Consider the following 20,376-nt stretch of genomic DNA (forward strand, 5'->3'; position numbering starts at 1 on the left):
TGGTATGTGCACAAAGTCAGCATCAATTCACACATCAGCTCACCATGCAAAACACAAGCCGTCACTCAGCCCCTGTACATGTATATTGTTTGTTAACAAATTGTTAAAGGGGTTATCCGGCTTATTTTGAGTTTTTTTTATTACTACCCTATTGGGCTACATTGGGGCAGGTAAGTAGATAGAGACCACTTACCTGCCCTGCTGTCAGCCCCTCTCCCCCGGCTCAGAGTGGTCATGTGACCGCTTCTGCCGCGATTTTGCTGCTTCCGGTCATTTCATGTCAACATGGGCAGGGCCATGTTGACATGCAAATCTGGAAACAGCATGTCGCCTCCCTGCTGGGCTGTACAGTGCGTGGAGTCCCCGCACCCCGTACTCTGCCCACAACCTCCCCCTGCACTGCTGTGGGGTCCGTGACCTGGGGGCGGGGCCTGGCGGCGGCTGCCGTGGTGTCAGCTCCAGCACCGGGCCCCTGCTCATTATCACACATTCAAATATACCGGCATCACAGATCGCAGATGCCGGTATATTTGAAAGCGCTGATGAGAAGGAGCGTTGCGCTTCTCATCACTGCCCGGCTGTCTGTGCTCTCTTCAGCACAGTGGTGACGTCACTACTGTGCTGATATGGCCAGAGCACAGACAGCGTGCGAACGTGCAGGAGCGACGGGGACTGGGGAGGGGTGAGTATGTATTCCCTACATGTGTTCCCTATGGGGTTAGGGGGGGTCGGTACAGAGCGCCGTGTGTGCGTGCAGAGCCCGATGTGAGTATGCGGTGCAGAGCCCGATGTGTGTATGCGGTGCAGAGCCCGATGTGTGTATGCGGTGCAGAGCCCGATGTGTGTATGCGGTGCAGAGCCCGATGTGTGTATGCGGTGCAGAGCCCGATGTGTGTATGCGGTGCAGAGCCCGATGTGTGTATGCGGTGCAGAGCCCGATGTGTGTATGCGGTGCAGAGCCCGATGTGTGTATGCGGTGCAGAGCCCGATGTGTGTATGCGGTGCAGAGCCCGATGTGTGTATGCGGTGCAGAGCCCGATGTGTGTATGCGGAGCAGAGCCCGATGTGTGTATGCGGTGCAGAGCCCGATGTGTGTGTGGAGTACAGAGCCCGATGTGTGTGTGGAGTACAGAGCCCGATGTGTGTATGCGGTGCAGAGCCTGATGTGGAGCTGTTATTTGCAATGCTGTAGTGATAACAGGTCAGGTGCTGGGGCAGAATATACTGACAGGGAATGTGTGTGCAGGGGGCGAGGCTGGACACTGGGGTGGGGCTGGACACTGAGGCCGGGCGGTGCCAGCTCTGACTGAGGTTTTGCACACAAAGTGGTCAGTTTGCTTGTGCTGAATGTAAATAGAGAGCTGCAGAGAATAAAGGGTGAATTCAAGAGGAACAAAAATTAGAAAACAAAAAATAACACTGTAGGGGTGATTTATATGACAATACAGCACAGATTAATGTAAACTAAAAATTTTTTGTTATGTCGGACAAGCCCTTTAAAAGTTTATTCCAAGAAACTTAGAATTTTGCTTGGAGTAGATGTGTCCCCCGCCAAACTCCCAACTTGTACCCGCTGAATCCCTTGCTATGCTTCCCCTTGGCTCCGTTCTGTATATAATACACACATAACTTTGTATATTAGAGGGGGGGAATACATTATATGTAAATTGTAGCACTTAAAGTGGGTGTCTTAAGACAATAGGCCCCGTTACACGCTACGATTTATCTGACGATCTCGTTAGCGATGTGACACGCCCAGATCGTAGTTACGATTTGCCGAGACCGCACATAGGTCGTTTATTAGCGGTCACACGTAACGATCTCACAAGCGACGCAAAATCGTTCAGCGATATATTGTTTGATCAAGGCGGTCGTGTGGATGTTGTTTGTCGTTTGCAGGGTGTCAAATGTACCAATATGTCTGCTGCGTTCCAAACGATGAACAATATTTTGAAAGTGAGCAACGTGTCAACGATCAACAATTTTCAACCTATTTGTGATCGTTCGGAGTCGCCCATAGGTGTCACACGCAATGACGTCGCTAACGCTGACAGATGTGCGTCACGGAAACCGTGACCCTGCCGACATATCGTCAGATAAATCGTAGCGTGTAACGCCGCCTAATGACCCATTTCAATATTCCCCATTAGGGCATGTGGACATACTAAAGGAGAGGGGGGCTCCCTGGTTGCCCAAGTTGGAAATGGCTTGTGATGAATTACACAGTCAGCTATTCATTTTAGTATGTAGAAATGTATGGTCGGGCCCAGCTTCTGGCACCATCAGCTAGGGCTAAGCGAAGCCAGACGCAAGGCGATCAGCTGATTTCTGGCCTTTTTTCTGTTTAGCACTGGGGTCTGTACTTCTCTATATAGGACCTGAATATTTAGTGTCAAGAACTGAACCTGAACAAAGTAGGAAACTGAAACTAAAAGTCATGTATGGGACAGGAGTCCTACTGGATTCTGATCCTAATTTTGCCACAAATTAGAAGCTACCCGTACAGGGCCTTACTACAGGCACAACAGGAAAACTTTAGGTTTGATGTTGTTATTTTCCTTAATAAATTCTTTAAAGGGAATCTGTCACCAGGTTTTTGCCACCTAATCTGAGATCAGCATAATGTAGGGGCAGAGATCCTGATTCCAGCGATGTGTCACTTACTGGGCTGCTTAGTGAAGTTTTGATAATCTGCTGCTGATGAAACAGTGATTTTATCATTACAGGACTACTTGACCTGTGTCCAGGTAGTCCATCATATTCATGAGCTCTGTATAACTGCTAGATCTGCAGCAGAGAAAACATTGATTTTATCAAAATTCCAGCAAACGGCTCAGTAAGTGACACATCGCTGGAATCGGGGTCTCTGTCTCTACATTATGCTGCTCTGAGATGTGGGAGCAAAAACCTGGTGACAGATTCCATTTAATTATTATTATTTATTATTATTATTATTATTATTATTATTATTATTTATAGAGCACCATTGATTCCATGGTGCTGTACATGAGAAGGGGGTTACATACATACATATTAATTAATATATTTGCTAACATTATTTTATATGCTCGTGTTGCACAGGCTAATAAGCACAGATGCCACAGCAAGAGGGATAGACATCACTGGAGTGAAATGTGTGATCAACTATGATGCCCCACAGTACATGAGGGTGTATGTTCACAGGTATGGTCGTCTTAAGAGCTCACAAATATGAATAGTGTGTGAATCATTTGGATTTGATAATATTTTTTCCAAAATGAGTTTATACCTCCTAAATTGCTGTCTGATGTGCATAATACACTTTGGCCGAATTCAGCTATCCATTTTTTGTGGTCCGAGTACAGCCCAAAGGTCTCACAACAGCCTCATAGGCATATATAAAAAGAAGCTTGTGGCCAGTCCAAAAATCACGGTTCATACTCAACCATGAAAAACGGACAAATTGTGAAGGTACAACAGGTGAAATAAGTATTGAACACGTCACCAATTTTCTAAGTAAATATATTTTCTTCGGCGCTCTATTGGGAGACCCAGACGATTGGGTGTATAGCACTGCCTCCGGAGGCCACACAAAGCAATTACACTTAAAAGTGTAAGGCCCCTCCCCTTCTGGCTATACACCCCCAGTGGGATCACTGGCTCACCAGTTTTCGGCTTTGTGCGAAGGAGGTCAGACATCCACGCATAGCTCCACTGTTTAGTCAGCAGTAGCTGCTGACTATATCGGATGGAAGAAAAGAGGGCCCATATGGGGCCCCCAGCATGCTCCCTTCTCACCCCACCGGTGGTGCTTGTAAGGTTGAGGTACCTATTGCTGGTACGGCGGCTGGAGCCCACATGCTGTTTTCCTTCCCCATCCCCCTGAGGGGCTCTGAGGAAGTGGGATCTTACCGGCCCCAAAGCCCTGAGGCCGGGCTCCATCCACAGACCCATTGAACCTGCTGGATGTGGAGCGGGAGTGCCGTTCAGGGACATGGCCCTGCACCATTCAGGTACTCTGTGTCCCCGTACACACAGGCACAGCACACTCCAGACTTGCTGGGTATGCTAGTGCGCCGGGGACAGTAAAGGGTTACAGTCACTGCAGCCTAGCTGAGTGACTTTATTTATTGGGAACTACCGCGCCGGACGCTCCGTGAGCGGCGGCGCGGCTGGGACTTGTAGTGCGCCGGGGACTTAGCGCCGACCGCGCTTTTACGGCGGCGGCGCTCATAAATCCAGTCCCCGGCTTTTGCGGCCTAACTCAGCTTCGTTCCCGCCCCCACCCTGTCAATCAGGGTAGGGGAGAGACGCTGTACACTCAGCAGCGCCGAGGGCTGGAGCCTTATTTACATGCTCCAGCCCTCTCACTAGACACTGTGGGACGCCAGGTTTCCCGCTCTGACTCGGGGCACGCCCACGGCCCGCCCCTACTCACACGAGCTGGGGAAGGACGCCGGCAGCCATTCCTGCAGCCCGAGCTGGGAGAACGGACTCTGGGCAACCAACAGGAATGGGGCGACCACACACCCGCTTATAGGCGGGCGGTAAGCGGCACCTGGGGTGCTGACACTAAAAACCGCAGTTTTGTCTATTTGTATTTAAGTACACTGCATAGGTCGCTATTTCGGGCTATATGCCCTCTTAGATGGCAACACATCAGCAGCAGGAAAGCATGAGTGCTACGGCACAGGCTTTCTATGCTGCTTGTATTGCACGTACTGAAGTGTTCAGGTGTATTTATGCTTGTATGCTGTACACTGCACTGTACGGTCACTAGTCTTGGCTATATTCGCCATAGAATGGCTAGACTACAGCAGCAGAAAAGCAAGGGTGCTGAGGCACAGGTTTTTTTCTATGCTGCTTGTATTGCAGGTGTTGCAGTGTTCATTTGTACTTATGCTTGTATGCTATACATTGCACTGTATGGTCGCTATTCTGGGCTCTATTCCCCTAGATGGCTAGTCTACAGCAGCAGAAAAGCAGGCTTTCTATGCTGCTTGTATTGCATGTGCTGCAGTGTTCATTTGTACTTTATGCTTGTATGATATACATTGCACTGTACGGTCGCCATTCTTGGCTCTATAAGTCGGCAGCAGCATATAAGCAACACAGGCTTTCGATGCTGTTTTTTGCTGCATGTGATACTGTTCCACGGCACTGCTCCCCATTGGGTGCAATGCTCCCCTGTAGCACTTGGTCAGCCGGGGTCTCTACTTGACGTGGCCAAAAGAACCACCTCTCAACCCTGTCCAAGGACAGGGACGGAGTTGCAATGGGATAGAGACTTGCAGTCCGGACAGGCCATGGGCAATCTGGATCATTGCTCCCTGGCCACCCTCACTTAGATTAAAAATCGGTGCTCCGGGGGGGTCCCAGGAGGCTCTCTGTATGATGACGTAGACGTAGCTCATCAGGACTTTGATCCTGACACCGCTCTCACTCCGGATACACCGGATGGTGACGCCATAAGGAATGATCCTATAGCGTCCATCAATGGAATGTTGGATCGTTTCTCCCTCAGCTCCCCCAGCGGAGGAGTCAGCTTCACAGCAGGAGAAGTCCCATTTCAAACTCAAACGTATATTGAGTAGTGTTCTGGCCACGCTGACTTCAGAGAAGCAGTCCAGAAACACCACGCTTACCAGATAAGCGTTTTCTCCAAACGTATTAAGGATACACGTTATCACTTTCCCCCTGACGTGGTCAGGCGTTGGACCCAGGGTCCAAAGGTGGATTCTCCAATCTCCAGGCTTGCGGCTAGAGCCACAGTTGCAGTGGAGATGGGACTTCACTTACAGATGCCATTGACAGACAGATGGGCTCTGGTTGAAATCTGTCTGTGAGGCTATCGGCGTGTCGGTTGCTCCGGCATTCACAGCCGTATGGGCACCCTAAGCTTTTCAGCTGTTCTTGTGCAGCTGGTCTTGAGCACAAGTACATCTGTGCCGCAGGGGCGTCCGTAACCTCGCAATGTCTGCATTGCGACTTACCCTATTAATGCTGTCCTGGAAGGACAGCCGAGGTTTCGGTCCTTCCCAGGCTCGGGCAGGTCCCAATTGCCCTCGTCCAAAAGGGCTGAAAAGCCTCAGAGGGGCTCAGCTGCCGGCCGGGCTCAATCACGCCCAAGGAAGGCAGCCGGAGGAACCGCTACCAAGGCGGTCTCCTCATGACTCTCAGCTCTCTCATCTTTCCGCATCCGCGGTTGATGGCAGACTCGCTCGCCTTTGGCGACATTTAGCTGCCACAGGTCACAGACCGGTGGGGGAGGGACAGTGTGCCCACGTGCACAGGACAGAGTTCTGTTCTCGTCCTCCGACTCGATTCTTCAGAACGTCCCCACATCCCCACCGAGCAGTTGCTCTTCTGCAGGCAGAAGGAGTGGTAATCCCGGTTCCTCTTCAGGAACAAGACACGGTTTTCCTCCAACCTGGTTGTGGTGCCAAACAAGGATGGCTCTTTCCGTTCCGTTCTGGACCTAAAACTGCTCAACAAGCACGTGGAGGCCAGGCGGTTCCGGATGATACCCTCCGCTCCGTCATTGCCTCAATGTCTCAAGGAAATTTCCTAGCATCAATAGACATCTAAGATGCTTATCTCCACGTGCCGATTGCTACAGAGCACCAATGTTTTTCTACATTTCGTGATAGGAAACGACCAGCTTCAGTTCGTAGCTCTGCCATTCGGGCTGGCGACAGCCCCACGGGCGTTCGCCAAGGTCATGACGGCAGTGGTAGCAGTCTTGCACTCACAGGGACACTCTGTGATCCCTTACTTGGACGATATACTTGTCAAGGCACCCTCTCAGGAGGCATGCCAACTCAGCCTGAATTTTGCACTGGAGACTCTCCAGGCGTTCGGGTGGATCATCAACTTCCCAAAGTCAAATCTGTCACCGACCCAATCACTAACGTATCTTGGCATGGAGTTTCATACTCTCTCAGCGATAGTGAAGCTTCCGCTGAGCAAGCAGAGGTCACTACAGACGGGGGTGCAGGCTCTCCTTCAGAGTCAGTCGCACTCCTTGAGACGCCTCATGCACTTCCTCGGGAAGATGGTGGCGGCAATGGAGGCGGTTCCGTTTGCGCAGTTTCATCTGCGTCCACTTCAATGGGACATTCTCCGCCAATGGGACGGGAAGTCAAAATCCCTGGACAGGAAAGTCTCCCTTTCCCAGACGGCCAAGGACTCTCTGCAGTGGTGGCTTCTTCCCACCTCATTATCACAGGGAAGATCCTTCCTACCACCGTCCTGGGCGGTGGTCACGACAGACGCGAGTCTGTCAGGGTGGGGAGCAGTGTTTCTCCACCACAGGGCTCAGGGTACGTGGACTCAGCAGGAGTCCAGCCTTCAGATCAATGTTCTGGAAGTCAGAGCGGTGTTTCTTGCCCTGCTAGCCTTCCAGCAGTGGCTGGAAGGGAAGCAGATCCGAATTCAATTGGACAACTCCACAGCGGTGGCATACATCAATCACCAGGGCGGGACTCGCAGTCGGCAAGCCTTCCAGGAAGTCCGGCGCATTATGATGTGGGTGGAAGCCACGGCCTCCACCATATCCGCAGTTCACATCCCCGGCGTAGAAAACTGGGAAGCAGACTTCCTCAGTCGCCAGGGCATGGACGCAGGGGAATGGTCCCTTCACCCGGACGTGTTTCAGGAAATCTGTCGCCGATGGGGAAGGCCGGACGTCGATCTAATGGCGTCTCGGCACAACAACAAGGTCCCAACCTTCATGGCACGGTCTCGCGATCAAAGAGCTCTAGCAGCAGACGCCCTAGTGCAAGATTGGTCGCAGTTCCGGCTCCCTTATGTGTTTCCACCTCTGGCACTCTTGCCCAGCGTGCTACGCAAGATCAGATCCGACTGCAGCCGCGTCATACTCGTCGCTCCAGACTGGCCGAGGAGGGCGTGGTATCCGGATCTGTGGCATCTCACGGTCGACCAACCGTGGGCGCTGCCAGACCGACCAGACTTACTGTCCCAAGGGCCGTTTTTCCATCGGAATTCTGCGGCCCTCAACCTGACTGCGTGGCCATTGAGTCCTGGATCCTAGAGTCTTCAGGCTTATCCCAAGGGGTCGTTGCCACCATGAGACAGGCTAGGAAGCCCACGTCCGCTAAGATCTACCACAGACCGTGGAGGATATTCTTATCCTGGTGCTCTGCTCAGGGAGTGTCTCCCTGGCCATTTGCATTACCTATCCTTCTTTCTTTCCTCCAATCTGGGTTAGAAAAAGGTTTGTCGCTCGGCTCCCTTAAAGGGCAAGTCTCGGCGCTATCTGTCTTTTTTCAGAAGCGTCTAGCACGACTTTCCAAGGTGCGCACGTTCCTACAGGGGGTTTGCCATATCGTTCCCCCGTGCAAGCGGCCGTTAGATCCATGGGATCTGAACAGGGTACTATGCCCTCCAGAAGCCGCCCTTCGAGCCTCTGAGGGAGGTTTCACTTTCTAGACTATCCCAGAACGTGGCTTTTCTGGTAGCGATCACATCTCTTCGGAGAGTGTCTGAGCTGGCAGCGCTGTCATCCAAGACTCCCTTCCTGGTCTTTCACCAGGACAAGGTAGTGCTGCGCCCCATTCAGGAGTTTCTCCCGAAGGTGGTATCCTCTTTTCATCTTAATCAGGATATCTCTTTGCCTTCGTTTTGTCCTCATGCAGTTCATCGGTATGAGAAGGATTTACATTTGTTAGATCTGGTGAGAGCACTCAGAATCTACATTTCCCGCACGGCGCCCTTGCGCCGTTCGGATGCACTCTTTGTCCTTGTCGCTGGTAAGCGCAAAGGGTCGCAGGCTTCTAAGGCCACCCTGGCTCGATGGATCAAGGAACCAATTCTTGAAGCCTACCGTTCTGCTGGGCTTCCGGTTCCATCAGGGCTGAAGGCCCATTCTACCAGAGCCGTGGGTGCATCCTGGGCATTACGACACCAGGCTACGGCTCAACAGGTGTGCCAGGCAGCTACCTGGTCGAGTCTGCACACTTTCACCAAACATTATCAGGTGCATACCTATGCTTCGGCGGACGCCAGCCTAGGTAGAAGAGTCCTGCAGGCGGCAGTTGCCTCCCCGTCGGGGAGGGCTGTCTTGCAGCTCTAACATGAGGTATTTCTTTACCCACCCAGGGACAGCTTTTGGACGTCCCAATCGTCTGGGTCTCCCAATAGAGCGCCGAAGAAGAAGGGAATTTTGTTACTTACCGTAAATTCCTTTTCTTCTAGCTCTTATTGGGAGACCCAGCACCCGCCCTGTTGTCCTTCGGGATTTTTGGTTTGTTTGCGGGTACACATGTTGTTCATGTTGAACGGTTTTCAGTTCTCCGATGTTACTCGGAGTGAATTTGTTTAAACCAGTTATTGGCTTTCCTCCTTCTTGCTTTTGCACTAAAACTGGTGAGCCAGTGATCCCACTGGGGGTGTATAGCCAGAAGGGGAGGGGCCTTACACTTTTAAGTGTAATTGCTTTGTGTGGCCTCCGGAGGCAGTGCTATACACCCAATCGTCTGGGTCTCCCAATAAGAGCTAGAAGAAAAGGAATTTACGGTAAGTAACAAAATTCCCTTCTTTAAAGTTGCTATTGACATTAATTACTCACCAGATGTCATTAACAACCCATCCAATCTATACAGGCAAAGAAATCAAACCATAGATGTCCATAATTAAGTTATGTGTAATAATGAGAAATATATAAAGAGTCAGCTCGGGCACTCAGAGAACATGAAAAAATAGAGAATGTTGATGCTTTTGATTCCAATTTTATTCATGCAAGGGTATATTTATATGACGTTTAGGCCATACAATTAGGCCTTTATCAAATAAATGATCACACAGGAAACGTATATGAGGCTAGACTGGTGAAATTGAGTTCACATGTGTTGGCAAATGGACCTTAGTAATCAACCTTTGCTATTGTCTATATGGTACACCTCTTGTGGACACAACGTTCATTAGAGTGCTGTAGCGTATGGCCCACTTTACTATTATCTATGGGATGAGTCTCACATGGACTTCATGTTCATTAAATTGCTGTAGTGTAGGACCCACCAGGTTGCTTATTCCACTGTTAAGGTCTCCTTAGGGTATGAAAGCCCTGTATCTACAGCCCCCCTGTAGAGATCTGGGTATGCAAGATGCAGTGGTGATTCCGTGGGGATGAGAGGCTGTGTATGAGGTGGGAGCCCGTGAAGTCCAGACCTCTGGACTCCACGGGCTCCCACCTCATACACAGCCTCTCATCCCCACGGAATCACCACTGCATCTTGCATACACAGATCTGGATAAGCAACCTGGTGGGTCCTACACTACAGCAATTTAATGAACATGAAGTCCATGTGAGACTCATCCCATAGATCAGGGGTGGGGAACCTTTTTTTCTGTCGGGGGCCATTTGGAAATTTCTACCAACCTTCGGGGGCCGCACAAAATTATCAATGTTTAAATGACCCTGCTATATTGGGTGAAGCAATTAATTAACTGGGGGCATGGGGCTGGGGGCACAGACGCCATAAGCGGTTTTGGGGGCACAGACACCACAAGCGGTTCTGGGGCCACAGACACCACAAGCGGTTCTGGGGGCACAGACACCACAAGCGGTTCTGGGGGCACAGACACCACAAGCGGGGCTGGGGGCACAGACACCACAAGCGGGGCTGGGGGCACAGACACCACAAGCGGGGCTGGGGGCACAGACACCACAAGCGGGGCTGGGGGCACAGACACCACAAGCGGGGCTGGGGGCACAGACACCACAAGCGGGGCTGGGGGCACAGACACCACAAGCGGGGCTGGGGGCACAGACACCACAAGCGGGGCTGGGGGCACAGACACCACAAGCGGGGCTGGGGGCACAGACACCACAAGCGGGGCTGGGGGCACAGACACCACAAGCGGGGCTGGGGGCACAGACACCACAAGCGGGGCTGGGGGCACAGACACCACAAGCGGGGCTGGGGGCACAGACACCACAAGCGGGGCTGGGGGCACAGACACCACAAGCGGGGCTGGGGGCACAGACACCACAAGCGGGGCTGGGGGCACAGACACCACAAGCGGGGCTGGGGGCACAGACACCACAAGCGGGGCTGGGGGCACAGACACCACACGAGGGGCTGGGGGCACAGACACCACACGAGGGGCTGGGGGCACAGACACCACACGAGGGGCTGGGGGCACAGACACCACACGAGGGGCTGGGGGCACAGACACCACACGAGGGGCTGGGGGCACAGACACCACACGAGGGGCTGGGGGCACAGACACCACACGAGGGGCTGGGGGCACAGACACCACACGAGGGGCTGGGGGCACAGACACCACACGAGGGGCTGGGGGCACAGACACCACACGAGGGGCTGGGGGCACAGACACCACACGAGGGGCTGGGGGCACAGACACCACACGAGGGGCTGGGGGCACAGACACCACACGAGGGGCTGGGGGCACAGACACCACACGAGGGGCTGGGGGCACAGACACCACACGAGGGGCTGGGGGCACAGACACCACACGAGGGGCTGGGGGCACAGACACCACACGAGGGGCTGGGGGCACAGACACCACACGAGGGGCTGGGGGCACAGACACCACACGAGGGGCTGGGGGCACAGACACCACACGAGGGGCTGGGGGCACAGACACCACACGAGGGGCTGGGGGCACAGACACCACACGAGGGGCTGGGGGCACAGACACCACACGAGGGGCTGGGGGCACAGACACCACACGAGGGGCTGGGGGCACAGACACCACACGAGGGGCTGGGGGCACAGACACCACACGAGGGGCTGGGGGCACAGACACCACACGAGGGGCTGGGGGCACAGACACCACACGAGGGGCTGGGGGCACAGACACCACACGAGGGGCTGGGGGCACAGACACCACACGAGGGGCTGGGGGCACAGACACCACACGAGGGGCTGGGGGCACAGACACCACACGAGGGGCTGGGGGCACAGACACCACACGAGGGGCTGGGGGCACAGACACCACACGAGGGGCTGGGGGCACAGACACCACACGAGGGGCTGGGGGCACAGACACCACACGAGGGGCTGGGGGCACAGACACCACACGAGGGGCTGGGGGCACAGACACCACACGAGGGGCTGGGGGCACAGACACCACACGAGGGGCTGGGGGCACAGACACCACACGAGGGGCTGGGGGCACAGACACCACACGAGGGGCTGGGGGCACAGACACCACACGAGGGGCTGGGGGCACAGACACCACACGAGGGGCTGGGGGCACAGACACCACACGAGGGGCTGGGGGCACAGACACCACACGAGGGGCTGGGGGCACAGACACCACACGAGGGGCTGGGGGCACAGACACCACACGAGGGGCTGGGGGCACAGACACCACACGAGGGGCTGGGGGCACAGACACCACACGAGGGGCTGGGGGCACAGACACCACACGAGGGGCTGGGGGCACAGACACCACTGGGGGGAGGCACAGACATCACTGGGGGGAGGCACAGACATCACTGGAGGGAGCACAGACATCACTGGGGGGAGGCACAGACATCACTGGAGGGAGCACAGACATCACTGGGGGGAGGCACAGACATCACTGGGGGGAGGCACAGACATCACGGGGAGGATGCTCACAGGACTGTGGGATGGGCTGCACACAGGACTGTGGGATGGGCTGCACACAGGACTGTGGGATGGGCTGCACACAGGACTGTGGGATGGGCTGCACACAGGACTGTGGGATGGGCTGCACACAGGACTGTGGGATGGGCTGCACACAGGACTGTGGGATGGGCTGCACACAGGACTGTGGGATGGGCTGCACACAGGACTGTGGGATGGGCTGCACACAGGACTGTGGGATGGGCTGCACACAGGACTGTGGGATGGGCTGCACACAGGACTGTGGGATGGGCTGCACACAGGACTGTGGGATGGGCTGCACACAGGACTGTGGGATGGGCTGCACACAGGACTGTGGGATGGGCTGCACACAGGACTGTGGGATGGGCTGCACACAGGACTGTGGGATGGGCTGCACACAGGACTGTGGGATGGGCTGCACACAGGATTGTGTGGGGGTGCACACAGGACATTGGGGGGCTGCACACAGGAATGGGGGAGGGGTGCACACAGGACATTGGGGGGCACACTGCGCTGAGAGTTTCATGCAACTCTGGGGGAGAAGGTTCACAGAACTGGGGTGGGGAGGCACAAAGCATTGGGCAGGGCACATAGCAGCAGAGGGTCGGCGCTGGACTCACAGCAGCATTGCATTCACATCACCGGAGTGCAGGAGCCGGACACACTGCATCAGAAGGAGAAGGCAGGCACTGATCTCCGGAGGGCAGGGGGCGTGCACACAACGCTGGAAGCTGTGAGGCTGCTGTGGACCCGTCCACAATTGGCACTGGCCGACGGGAGAACACATTGCAGCACAAACAGCAATGTGTGGATTTAAAGGGCCGGCGGCAGCAAGACCTCAGTGACAGCACGAGCACTGCCTCCCCCGGGAATCTGCCCGGGGGCCATATAAAAGGTCATGGCGGGCCGCATGAGGCCTGCGGGCCGGAGGTTCCCCACCCCTGCCATAGATAATAGTAAAGTGGGCCATACGCTACAGCACTCTAATGAACGTTGTGTCCACGAGGTGTACCATATAGACAATAGCAAAGGTTGATTACTAAGGTCCATTTGCCAACACATGTGAACTCAATTTCACCAGTCTAGCCTCATATACGTTTCCTGTGTGATCATTTATTTGATAAAGGCCTAATTGTATGGCCGAAACGTCATATAAATATACCTTTGCATGAATAAAATTGGAATCAAAAGCATCAACATTCTCTATTTTTTCATGTTCTCTGAGTGCCCGAGCTGACTCTTTATATATTTGATTTTTTTCTCGGAGGCACCTAACCCATATGTGAGCCAGATTCTATTCTATATAATAATGAGAAATGACAGAGGAAAAGTATTGAACACATGCAGAAAGAAAGGTGTAAAAAAACATGGAAAGTCATGACACTAGCTGAAATCTATCAGTAATTAGAAAGCAATCCTGTCACTTATTGAAAAATATCAGCTAGTTCAACTGATGGCCTGTAAAAAGGTGTCTCATTAGCAAGGTGCCACACAAGAAACACCTCATGATGGGTAGAACCAGTGAGCTGTCGCAAAACCTTTCACAACTTTATTCTTGCAAAACAGAATGATGACATTGGTTACATTATAATTTCTAAACTACTGAAGCCTCCAGTGATTTGAAGAGTGTTTGTTTGGAAGAATGGGCCAAAATGTGACCAATGCAGGCAGATAGTTTCTCCATATAGGAAGCGTCTTGAAGCCGTCCTCACCAACAAAAGTTTTTGTACTTAGTAATAAATACATTTCAGTAAGCGTGTTCAATACTTTTTTACTGAGTCATTTCTCATTATTATACATAACATAACTGTCAAAGTATAAATTAGGTTTTGATTTCTTTGCCTGTGGATTGGATGGGTTGTTAGCGACATCTGGTGAGAATTTCATGCCAATATATTTGCTAAGAAAATTGGTGAGGTGTTCAATACTTATTTCACCCACTGTAAGTGCTGAGGATGATGTTTCTTGTAGGTAAAATCATGAATGATTGGGCAAACTGTAAGCTTATACCGTCAGTGATTTTCTTATATGCAAAAAAAAAGAAAAATTGCATACCTTCTACCCATTGCAATTTTAAAAATAGACAACACACAGATTTTCAATGACCCATAGACTTGTAGGGGAAATTTTGACTTAGATCCAAATTGGACGTGTCGCTGTGATTTTTTTTTTTTTTTTTTTTTTTTTTTGTGGTTCACAAGAAGAAAAACGTGAATAGTTCTATGGGTTATAATGAGTAAATGCTCTATTTATGAAAAGCACGGATAGAACACATATGGGAAAATAGGGCAGCACCATGGCTCAGTGGTTAGCACTGTTGTTTTGTCCTGGATTCAAATCCCACAAAGGACTTTGTATGTTCTCCCCGTGTTTGCTTAGGTTTCTTCCCACACTCTAAATACATACTGATAGGGAATTTAGATTGTGAGCCCCAATGGGGACAGTGGTGATCACATCTGTAAAGTGCTGTGGAATTAATTGTACTATATAAGCAATGCAAAATAATAACGGATTGAAGCCCAATTGTTCTTGCACTTGTAGGGTGGGAAGGACGGCCCGAGGAGGGACAGCTGGTCTGGCGTTCACGATGCTGCTGGGAATACAGGTCTGTACCATATGCCCTTGTTATGGGTGGAAGATATGATAGTTTATCCTTTCACTGAAACATACTACTCCTTTAGGAGCAGAGATATCTGAACATGATGCAAGAAGCTGGTGTCCCAAAGTTAGAAAAGCAGCTGGTGAAGAAGGCAAACCTCAGGCAGTTTGAGCAGCGATATGAAGAGGTGCTGCAACAGCTACAGATGGCTATTAAGGTGACTGACCGTGTTTCTGGGATATAAAAATAAATTGATACTTTAAGGGGAATCTATCGCTATATTTTTTTTACTAATTAAAATTTGTTTTTATTCATTTTTTTAATTGTCGTCTTTCTGTACATGGTTATCGAGATGACCACCGTGATTATGATGGTGACCACAGTGTAATTATAGAGGTGACAACCGTGATTATGGAGGTGACCACCGTGATTATGGAGGTGACCACAGTGTAATTATGGAGGTGACCACCGTGTGATTATGGAGGTGACCACCGTGATTATGGAGGTGACCACCGTGATTATGGAGGTGACCACTATGATTATGGAGGTGACCACCGTGTGATTATAGAGGTGACCACCGTGATTATGATGGTGACCACAGTGTAATTATAGAGGTGACCACTGTGATTATAGAGGTGACCACTGTGATTATGGAGGTGACCACTGTGATTATGGAGGTGACCACTGTGATTATGGAGGTGACCACCGTGTGATTATAGAGGTGACCACTGTGATTATGGAGGTGACCACCGTGATTATGGAGGTGACCACTGTGATTATGATGGTGACCACTGTGATTATGGAGGTGACCACTGTGATTATGGAGGTGACCACTGTGATTATGGAGGTGACCACTGTGATTATGGAGGTGACCACTGTGATTATGGAGGTGACCACCGTGATTATGGAGGTGACCACCGTGATTATGGAGGTGACCACCGTGATTATGGAGGTGACCACCGTGATTATGATGGTGACCACAGTGTAATTATAGAGGTGACAACCGTGATTATGGAGGTGACCACTGTGATTATGGAGGTGACCACCGTGTAATTATAGAGGTGACCACCGTGATTATGATGGTGACCACAGTGTAATTATAGAGGTGACCACTGTGATTATGGAGGTGACCACTCTGATTATGGAGGTGACTCTTGTTATTATGGAGGTGACCACTGTGACTATAGAGGTGACTTTTGTAACTATGGAGGCGAGCACTGTGTGATTATGGAGGTGACTCTTGTAATTATAGAGGTGACCACTTTGTTTATGAAGGTGACCCCGTAATTATGGAGGTGACCACTGTGTGATTATGGAGGTGACCACTGTGTCTATAGAGGTGACTCTTGTAATTATGGAGACGACCACTGTGTGATTATGGAGGTGACTCTTGAAATTATGGAGGCGACTCCGTAATTGTGGAGGTGCCTGAGCTGCTGTGAACAGCATTCAGATATATGATTTACAGCAGTTACATGAATAGGAACCTGTAGACTGGAGACGATCATTGACGTCTTGAAGAACAATTTGTGTGCATGTTTTGTGACCTGTGCAGGGAGAGGGAGGAGGTGAGTTGTGCCAGTCATCTATTGTGAATAATGGATCTTGTATTGTCTAATGTGTTATCTGTCATTGTAAATAATACATTTCTTCATCGTTCCTTATGGGAGACCCAAACCATGGGGTGTATAGCTTCTGCCTCCGGAGGACACACAAAGTACTACACTCAAACGTGTAGCTCCTCCCTCCTAGCATATACACCCCCTGGTAGCCAGTCCTAGCCAGTTTCAATGCTTTGTGTTCAGGAGGTCACACACACACATGCATTCTCTGATTTTTTATTTTGATTTTTTGGATTTCAAAGATTTGGAAGAAAAGTGGGTCTAATCTGGACTCCCGGCATGTCCCTTCTCACCCCACTGTGTCGGCGGTGCTGTTAAGGTTGACTTTACAAGGCTGGAGCCTTCACATGCCGCGCTCCTTCACCATCCTTCGGGCTCTGGCTTGAAGTGGGAGCCATCACGGTTCTCACTGCTTTGCAGGAGACCGGTCTCCATCCGCAGCCCTGTTCAGGATCCTGTCGGACGGAGCGTTTAACCCCCCCCCCAGGGACCTGGCACCTGCGTCTCAAAAGCTAAGTATGAGACGTTTTTACCACAGAAAGTGGTCCTTCCAGGGGTCCCTTGTACTTTATTTGTTGGGGGGAGTGTGTTATATGATTGGGGTAACATTCCGGCCGGTTCTCCAGTTTTCACTGGAGAACCGCGCCGATGGTGCCTGCACGCTGGCCGCATGTTTAAATCTAGGCCCCGGCTTCGCCTGAGGCCTAGTTTCGGTTTCACTCCCCCTGCATGTCTGTCATGCAGAGGGACAGTGTGGCTCCACCCAGCGGCTGTTCAGCACAGGGAACGGACACTCCTCACTGAGGAAGGATTCCCTCCCCTGTATACCTCATTTGCCCGCTCTCAGAGTAGGCCCCGCCCCCTCTCCTCGCTCCAGTCGCCATTTTCTCAGCGTTCTCAATGTCTGCATAGGCACAGAGATACCACATTGTGACAAATGGGGGCCTGGGCTGGGGGACTGGAGGGCACAGAAATGTATGTTAAACGGTCTGGCAAGCCACAACCTCCAGTTGTGCAGCTGCTTATATTCTCTGTTTATATACTCTGCTGGGGGTCATTCTGGAGATGCATTCCCTCACAGAGCCCCCACTTCTGCAGCATGTCTCACATCAGAGCAAGGCTGCAAGGCTGTTCTTAATATGCACTGCATGTAGACTCGTACTGCCTGTACTGAGCACATAAACACAGTGGTCCCTCAGCCTGGAGGCTCGTCAGTGGTCCTCCAGCTGCTCCGGGGGTGCTGAGCATGCATTAGCCCCCTTCTCAGGGCGCTTCTGCTGCTACGGCTCGCTCAGCAAGCTCTTAGAGGTCTCTTCATCTGGTTTCAGACCCCGTCCTCCTAAAATGGAGACGCAGGATCCCCTGTCCTTACCCGTCCCGCAGCTCTGATTCACGAGCTGACTCACTGGACGAGGAGGATGTCTTACTGGGGGCTCGGACGCTACTTAATGTACCATTGATCTGTCCGAAGGTGACGCAGATGCTAATGATTTGATTGCGTCCATTATATTTGTACTGGACCTCAATCCGCCTGTATCAGGGGAGTATCCCTCTCTGGCAGAAAGGCATCAGTTTTCAGCCCACTGTGACCAAGCCCAGAGCCTGTCCTGACAGACGCTCCCAAAGCGTGGTTCTGATGACTGTTTCCCCCTTCCACCAGAGGTGGTCAAGGAGTGGGCTCATTCACCAAGGGTGGTCCCTCCGGTGTCTAGTATTTCAGCCCGGATAGTTGTATCAGTGGCTGACGGCACCTCTCTAAGGATCCCACTGTACATTAATTCTGTACTGGACCTCAATCCGCCAGTATCAGAGGAGCAAACTTCTCTGGCAAAAGGACACCAGTTTACCTTGCCTAAGAGAATAAGGAGTGTGTTCCTTAACCACTCCAGTTTTCAGGCCACTGTGACCAAGCCCAGGGTCTGCTCTGGCAAATGCTTCCCAAAGCGTGGTTCTGATGACAGTTTTCCCCTTCCACCAGCGGTGGTCAAGGAGTGGGCTCATTCACCAAAGGTGGTCCCTCCAGTGTTTAGACTCTCAGCCCGGACGTTGTATCAGTGGCTGATGGCTCTTCACTTACGGTTTTGCTGTCCGCCAGGTTGTCCTTCTGGCCAAATCTGTATGGAGGCGGCAGGGGCCTCGTTCTCCCCATTTGCAGCAGTGCGGCTTTCAAAGCCATCTCTGCTTCTCTACAGGAGATGCATTCCCTCATAGGGACTCTTTGCCCAAAATGGTTGCCTTAACTTCCAGACTTCAGTCTTTTCATCCTATACCATGTCTGCCATGCTGGATACTCTCACCGCACTGCGGTGGCCTCGGCTAATTTCCTCGCTATCCGCAGGCTCCTATGGCTTCGGAAGTGGAAGGCGGATGCTTCTAAAGAAGTTCCTTGCTGGGCTCCCTTTTGCTGGGACCAGACTGTTCGGGAACAACTGGATGAAATTATTAAGGAAGCTCTTGGCGGGAAGAGTTTCTTCCATGCCACAAACCTAAACCAGGAAACCTGTCCAGGGCAGGAATCAGTTGAGGTTTCGTTCTTTTTGTTCCTCCATCTGATCGTTCTCTAAGCCTTCGGCCTCGCCCACTGGCTCAGCCAAGGATCGTAAACCCAAATGGCGCGCGAGAAGACCGCAGGACATGCTGCCACTAAGTCAGCCTCCTCCTGGCTATCTGGCCACGCCAGCAACGTCCTTGGTCGGTGGCAGGCTCTCCCACTTTGGCGATGTATGGTTTTAACACGTCTCCGATCAGTGGGTGCGAGATACCATCTCCCACGGCTACAGGATAGAATTCTATCCAGCCCACCAAACAGATTTTTTCTGTCAACTCCCCTCTGCTCCAAGGCCGCCGCCTTTCTCACAGGCTGTGGCATTCTTGCAGGCCACTGGAGTAATTGTACCGGTTCCCAACTGGGAACGGTTCTGAGATTTCTGCTTAAATCTATTCCTAGTACCCGAGGAGGGCGGTGCCTTCCGACCTGGATCTCAAGCTTCTCAAGCATGTTCAGGTGCGGCAGTTTCGCATAGAGTCTCTGCGATCAATCATTGACCCAAGGAGATTCCCTAGCATCCATCGACATCAGAGATGCCTATCTGCATGTGCCAATCGCAGTTTCACACCAGCGTTGGCTACGTTTTGCAATCAGAGTGGTCCAATTAGTGGCTCTTCCCTTTGGGTTAGCCACGGCCCCTCGAGTATTCTCAAGGTCGGGGCAGCTGTGATTGCGGTCCTGCACTTCTAGGGGTTGGCAGTGATCTTTTTGTCCAGGACAGCCTTCTACTCTGGGTTTCATCCAGTGCAGACTGTTAGCGGAGTGCCTCGCTCACTCTCGCCACTCTAACCAATTCGGGTGGTTTGTCATTCTGTCCAAGTCCACTCTGACTTCGACCCAGAAGTTCACAGACCCAGGGACGCAATTCGAGACTCTGTCGGCACTTGTGAATCTGCCCTTAGTCAAACAGCAGTCCCTCCGCTGGCGGTCGACGTCGTTCCATCAGGCACCTAATACAGGTGCTGGATCAGATGGTGGTGTCAATGGAAGCAATTCCCTTGCCCAGTT

General features: G+C 52.0%; 1 protein-coding gene across 1 annotated transcript in view; it reads left to right on the top strand.

Moving 5' to 3' along the window:
- Positions 1 to 20,376, top strand: part of DDX51 (DEAD-box helicase 51) — a 78,868-nt gene that overhangs the window by 45,923 nt on the left and 12,569 nt on the right. The window contains exons 12-14 of the mRNA XM_075321578.1: positions 3,082 to 3,183; positions 15,141 to 15,204; positions 15,281 to 15,415. Of these exons, the coding sequence (XP_075177693.1) occupies positions 3,082 to 3,183; positions 15,141 to 15,204; positions 15,281 to 15,415 (301 nt within the window). The remainder of the gene's footprint in view (positions 1 to 3,081; positions 3,184 to 15,140; positions 15,205 to 15,280; positions 15,416 to 20,376) is intronic.

Source organism: Anomaloglossus baeobatrachus, chromosome 1, assembly GCF_048569485.1.
Source record: "Anomaloglossus baeobatrachus isolate aAnoBae1 chromosome 1, aAnoBae1.hap1, whole genome shotgun sequence".
NCBI lineage: Eukaryota > Metazoa > Chordata > Amphibia > Anura > Aromobatidae > Anomaloglossus > Anomaloglossus baeobatrachus.